Here is a 14,193-nt window from a genome sequence, read left to right as displayed (position 1 = left end):
CCCAGAGCAGATCATGAATCTAGCAGATGTGTCATAACAAAATGCATGTATTAAAATATCTGATGTCGGTCTGTTATCGCGGCTGCCCTTAACCTCACATCTAATAACTTTGCACCTCTGCCTCTCACAGTCATGACAGCCCAGCACGGACACAGAAAAATGGGACTTGGTGGAGCGCCCCAGGCTTCCTGTGTCCTGCTGCTCACTCCTGTGCCCTGGACCACAATCAAAGAGACTTATGATTCAGCTTCCAGTTACAGCTCCTTGAGGCTCGTGCAGACAATAGGGTTTGTAAAGGGTCTGCAACCCTGCCCACACCAGGGTGGGGTCAGGGCGCTCATATCAAAACTTCATTAACAGTATTCATCAAGCTACTTGGCCACTGTCACCCTACACACTCCGTCTCCCTGTCTCAGTCTCAACTCCTCTCTTCTCTCTCTCTCTCTCATTTTTTAAATAATTACATTTTCTTTTTACTTACTGTTCACCTTTCTGTCAACTTTCCTTTTACACTAATTTGGAGGGTTTAAAAAAACATATAGAGACCTAAATCTTCTCTTTAAATTGTCTTTCCTTTTGCATCACTCACTCCAGATTCTCCTACTACGATCATTTCTTCTCACCCTCTTTCACAACCCCCTCATGCTCTGTCCCTTTCCTTTTTTATTTTTTGATTACAGTTTGATGTTCAATATTACTTTATATTTGTTTCGGGTGCACAGCATAGTGGCTGGACAATTTTCACACACTCCCTCCCTTGCTTTAAGTATGGCTGTCCTCCAGAAAGCTCACCCCCCGGCCCCCATTTTCCTTTCACTGTCTCCTACTTTGCATTATCACCTTTCCTACTTTTTATAAAGTAGATACACTGCCTGAGTATCTCATCAAAGATCCCATTTTGTAGGTATGAAGCCTCATAGGGTAACCCCATTTAGCTACTCCACAAATACGTTAAATCCATTCCTTCCAGTATCTCATTCCAACTTCATTTCTTCCCATGCCACAATCATTAAACCACCCAGGTTTAAAGTCTCGTTCTAGTCGTCCCTCCTTCATTGCTCATTCTAACCCTGCCCACGTGCTCTATCCCTTACATCATCTGCCCATTTCCATGTCCATAGCCCCCACTACTTCAAGTCTGGACTCACTCCTTCTCAGTTTATTCCAGTAATTTAATCGGCCTCTCCAGCTTCCTCTTTCTCCCCATCTCAATCCATCCTGTTGTGATTTATCTTTTAAAAATACTGAACACATTCATTTCCCCCACACTTTTCCTTCTCCTTAAAAATACAGACCAGCTTTCTATTATGTATTTAAGATGACCTCAATCATCCTCAATTGAACCCCAATCCCTGCAGCCCACGGTCAGTGCCAGCGAGGAAAAAACCATTAATTCACTCCCGTAGCTTCCAGACAGAATTTCTCCCATCAGCATGGGGCAGCAGCCTCCCTCATCAACGCCACTTCTCTATTTGACAGGTTGGGTCTAGCTGAGGAGCAGCGTACTTTCCCACAGATGACAACGGCATATTGGGATTCCAAGTTTCTCTGTGTAACCACGGGCCTCATGCTCCCCTCACTGACCTCTTGCTGTCCCCACCGCACCTTCGCACATTTAACTTCCACCCCTGGACCACTTTCTCTTCATCGGTCTTTAGCATCCAAGACCTCCTTCTGCAAGGAGTTAAGACCACAGAGACTATGGACACATTTTTCTCACTGCTGACCCTCCAAATAAATTGTTGTAAGGGTATACAAAAAATTTTCCAGTCCTCTTTCAGATTTTTAATGAAAGGCAGAATAAACTTGACCATAAACAGGGAAGAACAAAACTGAGACCAGGTGAGGCTGTTAACGAGCTGACCGGCCCACTCACCACTGAGTGATTCCTCCCATGTGTCAGCCAGAACTCAATTCCAGATCAACAAAGTCACACACTACCATGCATCTCTGAACTTTAGAGATACTAAGAGCTGCAAATGTTCATGTAAAATATGCATATCTGTTGTACTTCTTTTAGGGTTAATATAACATTCTTCCTTGTTGGATACTATCTCTCTACTCCCTTTTTCCAGATTCTCTCAGCACGTATAACACTTATGTTATTATATCCTATATTCATAAGATAAAAGATTTTTTAAACTATTATAATTTATATATGTATCTGCTCGATCTAAAATCAAATACTTACTGAGATCTTGTCAACTGAACAAATAACACTGCATTTTCATGTGAGTAAAGAATCGAAGCAAGATTCAGGCAAGAAATATTTTATTCCATAGACTAGTCCCAGAAAGTTTCTGTATTTCCTACCCATACACTTCACAATTCATAGTCCCATCTTTCTTAAGCCAAAAAACTAATAAGTTGGTAAAATTTCTAAGAAGCAATACTCCACTATTGATTATAACTTTGAAGGGGAAGCTCTCTAACAAATTCAAACATGCATGTTAAATTTTAATTAAATTAAGGAGTACATGACTCAGTATATATTCACCATAAGAATGCACAATTACATAAACACTTCAGAACCTTTCTTTCCTTAGATGGCCAAGGACATAAGTTGACTCCTTCCTTGATTTCTGTTAAAGCTCCTGATTCCCCTTAGTCCTATCACTTCCTTCTCTCTGGAATTTAAGTCCCATGAGAACAAGAAGTTTTGTCTGATTTTTCTCTCTATTGTTTTCCGAGCATTCAGAATACTCCTGGTCATAGGGTAGATGCTCACTAAATATTTCTTGGTTGAATGAATGCCACATTTCTGTCAACCAAATGATGAATAGACATTTTACTGTATTTAAGCCTAAAAAAAAACCCATACATGTTCCAAAAGGAAATCATTTTAAATTCAAAGAAAAAGAGTGACTGGCAAACAATGAATGAATTACCTTCTCAGGGGGTGCAGTTGCCACTAAAACCAGAAAAGAAAGGAAGACATTAGTATCATTTAAAACAATCTGCTAAATAATATTTTAATTTTAAAAATGCAATAAAATTCCAGTATCTCTCCAAAAGGATTAAGAATCAAAGCAAGTCAAATGCAGAGTTATGGTCACTATTACTTTGGAGAATTTTACACATGACTGGCAGGCAAAACTACCAGTGCTACGTCAGTCCTCAGTTACAGGAGGTCCGGTAGCACATGTGATGTTCTATGTCTCTTATTAGTTAAAAATGTTAAAGGAGGCAACATTTCTGGTACATTATTTTATGTCCAAACTCAATTTTGTAGAATTTCCTATATCTTAGAAAACATTTTCTTTAATTGATCACATACATACCCTTAACATAATATATAATGTTTGAAATGCTTTCTGATGTCAATGTTAAAAAAGAATGTCACTATGTCAATGAAGAATGGGTGCTGCATTCTTGATGCACACCAATTCTTAATGAAGCCCTGTGAGCATTTTCAGGAAGATGTGATAATGCAATTATGAACAATAAAATCACAAGCCAATAAGATCCAATGAGAGAGTAGCATCAATACGGTGGACAAACCACATATTATCCAATCATACACATGATTATAGGGTGGTAGTGGTTGTGCCTTTGCATTTTGAAAGGCTTGTTTTTCATCAATCAATCTTTCAGCCTTAGGTGAACATTCACCAAAATTTTCTTCATGGGTCAATGTCTCCATTAACATTAGTATATAGGTTTGTTTAATGCATTAGCTCCCGAAAGCAATCAGGCACAAGACTCATGTCACTGCTGCAATATTCTTGTGATTGAACAACTCAACTATTCTATCCTGCTAATTCACCATTAGGAAAGCCTTTAGACAGAATCTGAGCCAGAGCCAATTTTCTCCTGCTTACACAGAAGACGAGGAGTTACAAACATCTGGCCGTGATACTCCAAGTGTACAGGAGCAAACTGGTCACCTTGTCAACTGGAGGTGAGGTCCTCCCTGCTTTGCCTAACCAAGCGAGAAGAGCAGCAATTGAGAGGGTGGAATAAAACAGGCTAGAGCCCACATGGGTTCAGAGCTCTGAAATATAGACCCCTGTCCCAGGAAGGTGGCTTTGCCGAGCGCCCGACTCTTCACTAACTCAGAGCATCTTCTCTCCTTACAAAATCCATAAAAGAGCACCCTGAATTCTGAGCTAAGAATCAAGCAGTAAACGCCAACAGGGGCTTTATTGGATCCAATGTATATTTCACGCAAACCTAAGGTTTTGTTCCTTCTATAAGGGGTGAGAATTTTTGTAGTAACAGAGTTGGTCAGTGTATTAGGCCAGTTTATATAAAGAGACAGAGACAGACAGAATCCCCTTTCTGAAGGCCAGAGATAGTCAAAGACAACTGTCTCTAGACTCCGTCTGGACGATAAGGCCTAAACCACTCCCTTGAAAAATGTGCTCTTCGGTCCCATCACCTACTCAGTGCATGACATCTGGTGAGTCAGGTCCCCTCCCCGAGTCTCAGGTGTTTCAAGATGTAAACCAAAGGACGGCAGTAAGTGATCTCTGAGACACATTCAGTTGATCCTCTCTTCCTGCACTTTGCCTCCCATGAACCCCAACTGCCTGTTACACTTTATTTCATGGAAGCCTATGATGTTGTAAATGTAAGCCTCTGGATTTTACTTTTTTAGGTAAATAAATATTTATTAAATGGCCCTCCAGGCACAGAAATGAATTTGAGCTGTTTCCCGAAGGATCTAAATCACTCTCCAGAACTGAACACCAAGAAAAAGGGGCCCTGAACACAAGACCATGTCCTGAGGTTGCCATGGAATACTGTGACCTGCTAGGTACATACTGCTTTAGCGCAGTGGTCCTCATTCAGGGGTAATTTTGCCCCCCCAGAGGACACTTGGAAATGTTTGGACACCTTTTGGTTGCAACAACTGGAAGGGAGAAGTTGCTACCAGTATCTAGAAGTTCGAGGCCAGGCTGTTGCTAAACATCCTACAATGCACAAAGCAGCCCCCACATCAAAGAATAACCCACCCAAAATGTCAGTAGTACTAAGGCCGGAAGCCCCTGTTCCTGACGGGTATAAACAGGGAACCCAAAGCAAAGGCACACAAGACAGATGACTGGGTCCACGACGCATTTCAACTCTCACCTTCTGGCTCCGCCACTCCTGGCCCGTGTTCCCGGGACAAGGTCAGGGCCTCCACTGGCTCTTCCTTGGCTGGGAGAGGTGGAGGATGAGTACTTTTAGCAACAGGTTGAGTGTTCTTTGGCTTGACAAATACAGGTCCTTTACCTACATGGTGATGGATTGGCCTGCGTCTATGAACGCCAGAAACCGTATAACCCATTCCACCAGGACAGATTTCCTTAAAAGCAGCTAGATTTGGGATGGGAAAATATTCCTTTTAAAAATCTAAAAGTGCAAACTTATACAGAGGAAAATATCATGATGAGTATCTCTTAATAAATCATCACTCAAATAGTTACATTTAAAATCTTCAAAAACAGATGCAAAGTGCTTGAATTTCTGCTAAACTTGTAATATTTACAGAAAAAACCCCAACCCTTTCTTTTACTAAACAATACTCTATCTGTTAATTCCTTATCCTATACAACCAGTTTATATATAGCATATATAAAAACATATATTTTATATAACATAGTCTATGTATCAGTAATGAGTTAGGAGATATATTTTTATACTTAATATTTTATAAATCACAATATATATTATACATAAAATATATGTAATATATCAGATTTTTATGTACAAAGGACACTATGTAATATACATCTGTTGGAGGTATGTGTGTAATATCAGCAAAAATAAGGCTTTTTTTTCCTTCGGGTACAGTTTAATTTCATTAATTATTAACAAGAAACTCAGTGACATCTTTCTAAGCTACATGATGAGGAAGAAAAAAATAAAAGAGAAATCACTACTCAGGGAAATGGGGCGTTGAAATTTTTGTAATTTGTTTCCAGCTGAAGAACCCAAAGGCCTCAGCCAGGATGCAGTGCTTATGCTGACACAGAGAGGCTGGTTAAGGAGGACTGCAAAGGGGAGGTTGGTTAAGGAGGCTGGTTAAGGAGGACTGCAAAGGGGAGGTTGGTTAAGGAGGCTGGTTAAGGAGGACTGCAAAGGGGAGGCTGGTTAAGGAGGCTGGTTAAGGAGGACTGCAAAGGGGAGGCTGGTTAAGGAGGACTGCAAAGGGGAAGCTGGTTAAGGAGGACTGCAAAGGGGAGGCTGGTTAAGGAGGACTGCAAAGGGGAGGCTGGTTAAGGAGGCTGGTTAAGGAGGACTGCAAAGGGAGCATGTTCTTGGAAAGAGAGCCTCAGGTCAGTGAGAAGGAACCCGGCGAACTGGGACAAGCTGATGAGATGATGGAAAGGAGTCAAGCCACAAGATGACGTGCCACATTAGAACGTGCTTGTATTTGAGGGAAGGGATGCTAAGGAAGCAAAAGCCTGAACGTGAGCAGGTGCTAAATCACCCAGAGGACAGGGGATCTGCACCTGCTCTCCTCCCCAGCAAAGCGGTTTTGTACTGTTACAAAATGTAACCCAGGAGTGTATGATGGCCGACCTCCATCGTACATACTCCCCAGCCATAACTAAAGGGGAAGACGAGGGGAGGGGAGGGGGCAAGGGGGTGTGGGGTCCCAGGGGGAGAAATCCACCAGATCCTCGTGGTGTTGGAGGCAAGTGACCGCCTGCGGACACCAAGGCACTTATGGTGAACTTTTCCTTTACACTTCTAAAATGGAAGGTAAAATCAGGCATTTCTCACTTCCACTGGAAAAAAGATCTATGGGCTGTTGTTGACCTAAAATTAGTGCTCAGTGAAAAGGCAACTCTAACTGGAGGAACATGATGCTTATGTTTAATTATGAAATGCAACTCTTAACTCCAAAAAAAGACATTTCTAGAAGAAAACATGGTTTTCTATCAAATAGCTGAGGTATCAATGAACTAAATATGATTCACTTGGAAGTCACCATATTAACTAAAAATTGGTTAAGTATAAAAATGTTATGGTTGTATTATTTTCAAATTTAGCTGTCCTAGTATATGGAGGAGTCTCCCCGTGTGACAGACACCACCTTGATTCATGTTTCATGTAAAGGTTACAAAGCTACCAAAACTGAACTTACAGAGAAATGTGTCTATGAATTATAAGATAATTTATCCTTTATTACTTTTTAATAATGAGTGGATCAGATACTACAAGAGGAAAACAGAGCCTTTTGTAGATGTCTAAAATGATTTGGTCTACCAAAATACCACCAACATTATACTATCCTCTGCCTTACCAATTCTTTCTAATCCTACCCATCACCAAAGGTGGATCATAACACTTAAATTTAGCCCTGACTGGTGTGGCTCAGTGGGCTGGGCTTCCTCCTGCAGACAGACAGGTCACCGGTTCAATTCCCAGTCAGAGCGCATGCCTGGGTTATGGTCCAGGTCCCCAACTGGGGGTGTACAAGAGGCAACCAATCAATGTTTCTCTTGCATGTTAATGTTTCTCTCCCTAACTCTCTCCTTCCCATCACCTCTCTCCAAAAATAAAAAACAATCTTTAAAACATAAATTTCTATTTAAACATGTCTGCTACAGTGTGCATAAGTTAGAGTTTAAGATTTCAGTGGCCCTGTGAGAGTTGATACACTTCCCCAGGTGGGAAGCATCTTCTCAAACAAGCAACTCAGTAAATTTTCATGCCCACACCACATCGGCTGAATTCAAGCCACTGCTTCTTTGATAATATTATGGCGCCCGGTATTTGCAGCACGTGTTTCTTTCCTTCCATTTAATGCTACTCGGCCCTGCATGGAAAGTTGATGATTCCTTGGTAAAATTAAGGCACTTGTATAAATTTACTCCTTCAGGGCATTAGGCAATTAAGGTACCAAATTAAACGATAAAGGTTAATCAACTTCTTAATATTCAGCTCCCACCAGGAAGTTCATAGGGGCTTTGGCAGGGTCTGCCCTTGAGTTCCTAAAACTCCCTTCACCTCCAATGTTCACAGCAGAACCTGACGAGCACAGCATCCATAAACGAGTGAATGAGGCAGCCCGCGCAGGGTCTAGCTACTCTGCAAGTGGTGAGCGGCCAATCGTTAGAAAACCACATGGCCTAGCAGGGCCTTTGATCTCACTACACTTTTGAACAGCAGCCTTAGAGTCCTAGAAATGAGGATAAATTATAACAACTTTTGTTAGCATTCGAAAGGAAGCCGAATGTTACATAGAAACGGGAAAATCTCTTTGCATGTAATTTTTTTCCGCCGATTCACCGTTCTAGGTTCATGGACACTTTCCACAGAAGTGACAAAAGTAAATTTAGAGTCAGAAACAAAAAATTACGCTAGCTGCCCAGGTGGCCCTGTGTACTTGTGCGGCCGGGCGTGCCTTACCTGTGCCTGGCAGGGGGCACTTCTCACAGTGCGGGCCCCAGGCCTTGCCCACACTACAACAGCAGAGCTGCTTGGTGAGGTGCACAGACAGAGGGTGCATGCACTGCCTTCCGGAACTGACCAGACGGTAACAGGGCCCCTTCTCTTCAGAGATCACAGGGGTATCCGCTGAAGCAGAGAGACAAGGCCTGACGTCACCCAGGAAACAACGAACACCAGATCGACTTTTCGCGGAATAGTAAAAATATCCCTAAAGTCTGGCTTCGAAACTGCACTTCAGAATACATCTGTCTAGATTTAGGATAAATCTATTTCTTCACTTAGAGGCAGTTTACTAAATGAGTTAGGGCACCAAATGGATGCTGTCCAGTCCCCTTTTCCATGTTAGAAAAGGCATTAAATCAGGCAGGTGGACATAAGTGGAAAAAAGAATTTCACCCGACATCTACCTGCCCAAATAGACCTCCTCCCCATTTGGTGACATCACCACAGCTCGTCTGTTTTCCTGTAATGAGCCATAATAGAGGCAGTTGTCAGGAAGGGTTTGGCGAGCAGCCAGGCACTATGGGAAATCACAAATACAGTTGATGCTGTAAGCCAGCTGTTGTTGCTCTTCTTGCTTTGAGGACAGTGAGAACTCACAGGCCGGCCTCCATGGGATTTCACCCTAGGCCAGTGGGCAGTGAGCGGGAGGCAGCAAACAGTGCTGATCTACACGTGGCCCGGGTGCAGCCAGATGGTGCATCAGAGAAGGAATGGGTGGTGTGCTCAACCCCGCGGACGGCACTGCGAAAGCGCACCTGCTGACGTTCATCCGGCATCTCACCCCTACTCCTGATGACTCTTCCACTCTAAGTTTAGTAGCTAAGACGTCATCAGTCTAACAGCTAAACACTCTACTGGACAGAAAGGACACGTGCGAGGAGAAGCAATCTCCTGCCCTGCCTTCCAGTCGTTCCTTTTCTAAGGTAAATGTGGAGGAAGTATGTTCTGCAGAGCCAGCTCCAGGCCATGTCAAAACTGCTGCACTCACCAAGCCTGATGGTCCCCTCTGTCCCCCCACCAACCAAAGCTCTTCTCCATTGTATCAGTGTCCCCAGTTTGCCATTTCTTCACCTAATTCCTCTAGTACCTGATTGTTTCCAAACCACCCTGTCCCTCCTTCCTGCTCAGATCTAAATTTTCATTCTTCCGGAAGGACTGACATCTCGGCTAGATGCTACGACAAACCACCCAGTGAAACTGAGGGGCTACAAAGCACAGTGAAGAGATCGAGGGTTTCGGAGCCAGACACACCTGAGTTCACACCACAGGGCTGCCACCTGCCAGCAGTACAGCCTCAAGGAAGTCACTATGATTGCTTATGATGGTTATTTTACGTTAATTTTAATCTGGCTAGGCAATGGTACCCAAATATTTGGTCAAAGACAGGTCTAAATGCTGCTGTAAAGGTGTGTTTTTTTTTTAACATGAGTTTAACATTTAAACCAGCAGACTTTGAATAAAGGATTACTCTCCAGAATGTGGAAGGGCCTCATCCAAACAGTTGAAGGCCTTACGAAGAAAAGCCTTTCTTCTTAAGAAGAAATGTCACCAGCAGGCAGCCCTCAGACTCAAACCACAACATCAGTTCTTCCCGGGGTCTCCAGCCTGCCAGCTCACCCTACAGGTATTTGACTTGACAGCTTCCGTACTCACGTGAGCCAATTCCTTAAAATCTCTCCACACACACACACACACACACACACACACACACACACACACACACCACCTACCTACCCACCTACCTACCTACCTACCTACCTGCTGGTTCTGCTTTTCTGGAGAAAACCCTGACTAGTACACAGGCTGAACTTCAAGTAACTTCTTCACTTACAAATGAAAGGTTCGATGTACAGATTAGACATGTCATATGCTAAACCTGTGGTACAGAGGAGACACCAAATATGTATCCGCCACTTTTCACTTTTACTGATAATAAAAGTAGCTATCTCCACACTCCCAAGGGCATCTGTACCCAACCTGATCACTGCTCAGCAGAAGTTCGGTGGAGCAAAGGTAGTCGAAATAGCTAGACTGGCAACCTGGAGACTGAGGGCAGGGGATGGAGGGGAGCAGGGGAGGCCTCCCAAAGGCTTCAAAACTTACAAAGCCCGACAAGGCCCACTGCGCCTAATAATAAAGGCTATGAGGGAGAAGTCTGGGTCTTTCCTCTACCTTCTCCTACCCTTTCCTACTCACCTTCTGGAGTCTGTGCAATTAGAGTCATGAAAAATCAAAGATCATAGAGCACAAGTAAAAAAAAATAGCAGTATGGTTATTATCTGCAAAAGAAAAGTCCCTGGAATGACTGACCATCACTCATATAGCATGTATATTTGTAGGAATCTGTGCATGTTTACAGGTTGTACCTATATAATCTTTTAACATTCAATATTATTTTATATTAATTTCGGGTGTACAGCAGAGTGGTTAGACAATCACCTAGCTCACCTGTATAATCTTAAGAACATATTACATATAGTTCTGGTGTAATCAGCTCACAAATGATTTTGCTCCCAAATTTCTTCTTCAAAGTGTTTGGAACTCACAACACCTATTTCTAAGAAGCAATGTCAGGTCAACTCCCAAGAGACTATTTCACACATGGCAGGGCTTGCTTATAACACTAATGACATTACTGTTCGTTCTAGATCACAGGAACAAGGGCCATTCAGAGTGGAACAAAGCAGAGCTTTCCTCAAATCCCTAACGCTGGCAAACAGGGACATCAGACCCCTTCCACTTACTTTTCCACTCTTACTCGCTTGTAGCCAACCCACTCACACACCCGGGGTCGTGATACTATCTAAGCACCATCCCTGTTATACTTAATGCTGACTGCCTCCCTCTCCAAACACACTACTTTGAAGTACCTACCACGCCTGTCCCCTAAATTAAGCCAAAACACCAAATCAGCAATTTAGTGTTTTAAGGGATTAGTATATGTGTGTGTATGCATGTGTTATAAGAGACCACTTGTTAATTAAAGTGAGTCTCTGGCTGTTGATATCTTGTGCATTATACACACACACCATACGATTTGGGGCATTTTATCGTCAGAGAATAAAGGCAAAAGTCTAGCAAGTTAATTCTGCCTAAACATCTTATGCTAAAACAGCTATCTTATAGACCTTTGTGTTCTCATCATTTCCTAATCCAAGTGTTCTCTGTAAAAGCTGAGGTGATTTTTTTCCATGACAGCTTCCAAAGTACTTTAAGTGGGTATCTTTAGGGGAATAAGAGAATCATTGGTTTACAGAGTTATCAATAAGTCAATTTTTGGTGAGTCTGGGAGTGTCAGATCATGTTCTAAAAATATGGCCTCACTTCAAGAGCACATAAGAATAAGCAACTAACTAATGAAAAATATGCTCTTCGAAGATGGAAGAAAACCAAGATGGAAGCCATTGAAAAGGTCTAGCTTACATACCTAAATCTTACTGATGCTATCGTTCAAATTTTCTTTGTTTTACATATCATTCAAATTTTCTTTGTTTTACATGTGAACCAAAAAGTGTTGACTTATGCTTCAGATTTCTAACAGGGTGTACTTTTTAGAAAACTGCCCCTACTTTAATATCTAAATTACCCATGACCCTTTTATGATTTCAAGGGACTCACATGACAATTCCAGTTACTTTATTAAACATCTCTAGTATCTTCATATTCTCATCAACATGACATGTAAACCCAGGAACAACATGTTACCCAGGATTATACAAGATTGGTATTTCTGTTGTTGAGTATCTTTAACCATAGAGGGAAGACTAGTTGTAAAGGGTAGGTCATTAATAAAATACTAAATGCATTAATTATACATCCTACTGAGTCATAAGGTTTTATGCTATACTTAAAAAAATCAGTATTACCAAAAGATCTCTACAGAATAGGTGGAAATGGGTATAGAAAGAGCACAAAGGAGCAATAACAAAGGGGCCTTCTAGGCACATGTAAGTAGGTACACAGGAGTCTGCAGGGCATGTTGCTAAGATTAGGGTAAAAATGATTCAGGGACTCTTTACAGAGGGGAAAACATTTTAGAGGTGTAAAACCTACTGGAAATGTCTTTTTTCCAGTAGGAAAACAAATCTTTTGCTCTTGACTATAGATATGAGAGAAATCTTCAAAAGTAACAAACCTATAGCTCTGCATCCAAGTAAAGTCTTAAATCTTCACTATATATCTAATGCTGATGGTGTTTTAATTACAAAATACAGGAAGAAGGTAAGATGCTATGGTTTTCTTATTTGAGTTCCCCAGTGGTGTATTAAACACTTATACCAGCAGCATTAAACAATTATAGGGTTGTACAATAAATTCTGACCGCTTTGAAAGACATGCTGCTCTAATCAATTCAAATGCAAGTGATAAGTATCATTAACTTGATCTAGTACCCTAAATCTGGAGGCATAAAGCCTAGCTTTAAATCTCAAATGTTAGTTACCAGCTATATGGTCTTCAGAAGTTACTCAAATTCTCTTAGTTTCAGTTTCCTGATGTGTAAAATAAGAACTATACATATCCCACAAAGGGGCTAGGGAAGTCAAGTTAAAATGATGTACATAACCATGACCGGCTTTTAGAAGGGATCTGTCCTGCATCTCATGACTCCCAGGGTTATGGCAGAAGGTCCTGGGCACAGCTCTCCAACCCTTTATTTCAGCCAATGAGCACCAAGTCCATGGCTCAAGAATACTACTATGAAACAGCAAAATTCCAGGCTTATAATTATTTTATCTGGGCTCCTTTTCACTAAACCTACAGACATCCCCTCTGTTGCATTCATCCTGAAGCTCTTGAATTCCTGAAGAAAATTAGTTGCCACTCAGAAAATCAGAAGGTTTTCCTTCTCCAATTGCAAAAGGTTAATATATTGGGCTGGCCAAAAAGTTCCTTTAATTTTTTCTGTACAAGGGCTCTAGTAGTGCTCAGTTGTCTTTAACTTCATTCGAAACAGTTTTGTTAGGTTATATTGTGAAAGTTGTCATATAAGCATGCACAAAAAAAACTTAACAAAATTGGTGAATTTTTGTGTAGCCATTTTAATATTGAAAATGGAAGAAGATATGCAACATTTTTGGCATATTATGCTTTATTATTTTAAAAAAACCCAACTGAAACTCAAAAAAAGATTTGCACTGTGTATGGAGAAGGTGCTGTGACTGATCGAACATGTCAAAAGTGCTTTGAGAAGTTTCTTGGTACTACTGACATTCTGGCCACATAATTCTTTGCTGTGGGGCTGTCTTATGCATTGGAAGATGTTCAGCAGCACCCCTGGCCTCTACCCACTAAAAGCCAATAGTAGGAGATAGGCAACATACTCAAAATATTCAAATCAATAAAGTTATTAATGAAAATGAAAAATGTGTCTTTTATTTTATGGGGAAAAAAACGTAACAGACTTTTTGGCCAACCCAATGCTTTTCTTGGATTTGCTCTGACTGCCCTAAAATTCCACCTTTCTCCGTGAGTGGGTAGGGGCGAGTCTGGAGAATGCTGCTGCAGCATCCCGAGCCTCAGACAAAGAGGTGAGAGGCAGCGAATGCCAGAACCCTCCTACTTCCCCTATTTTAGCTGGGCTAAGTCAAGGACAGAGAGCGGGCAAGGAGAGAAAGAGAAATGACTGCAACCTTTGGCTGAAGTCAAGGAATTCTGAGGGTGTTCACCTTAGTGCATTCAAGAACAGGGAGAGCTTCTTATTGCTCCTCGGCCGTTGCCAAGTGCATTACTTTGAGTTCAGAGAACCAGCTGCACCTTCTCTGGCCTGGACAGCATGCTGTCTGAATGACTATGGTCAAT

The 14,193-nt window shown here is 41.7% G+C and overlaps 1 protein-coding gene across 19 annotated transcripts in view; it reads right to left on the bottom strand.

Annotated features, from left to right (window-relative positions):
- Window positions 1-14,193, bottom strand: part of LTBP1 (latent transforming growth factor beta binding protein 1) — a 352,163-nt gene that overhangs the window by 114,820 nt on the left and 223,150 nt on the right. For 8 of the 19 annotated variants that reach the window (XM_053667181.1, XM_053667178.1, XM_053667175.1 and 5 more), the window contains 3 exons: window positions 8,350-8,517; window positions 5,077-5,304; window positions 2,889-2,911 (listed from right to left, as the gene is read on the bottom strand). In XM_053667181.1, the coding sequence (XP_053523156.1) occupies window positions 2,889-2,911; window positions 5,077-5,304; window positions 8,350-8,517 (419 nt within the window). The remainder of the gene's footprint in view (window positions 1-2,888; window positions 2,912-5,076; window positions 5,305-8,349; window positions 8,518-14,193) is intronic. The other 11 variants (XM_053667177.1, XM_053667185.1, XM_053667191.1 and 8 more) reach the window with 5 other exon arrangements.

Source organism: Artibeus jamaicensis, unplaced genomic scaffold (assembly GCF_021234435.1).
Source record: "Artibeus jamaicensis isolate MK-2021 breed Jamaican fruit bat unplaced genomic scaffold, CSHL_Jam_final contig_465, whole genome shotgun sequence".
NCBI lineage: Eukaryota > Metazoa > Chordata > Mammalia > Chiroptera > Phyllostomidae > Artibeus > Artibeus jamaicensis.
Note: the sequence above shows the minus strand (reverse complement) of the source record. Positions and strands in the feature narration are given on the sequence as shown.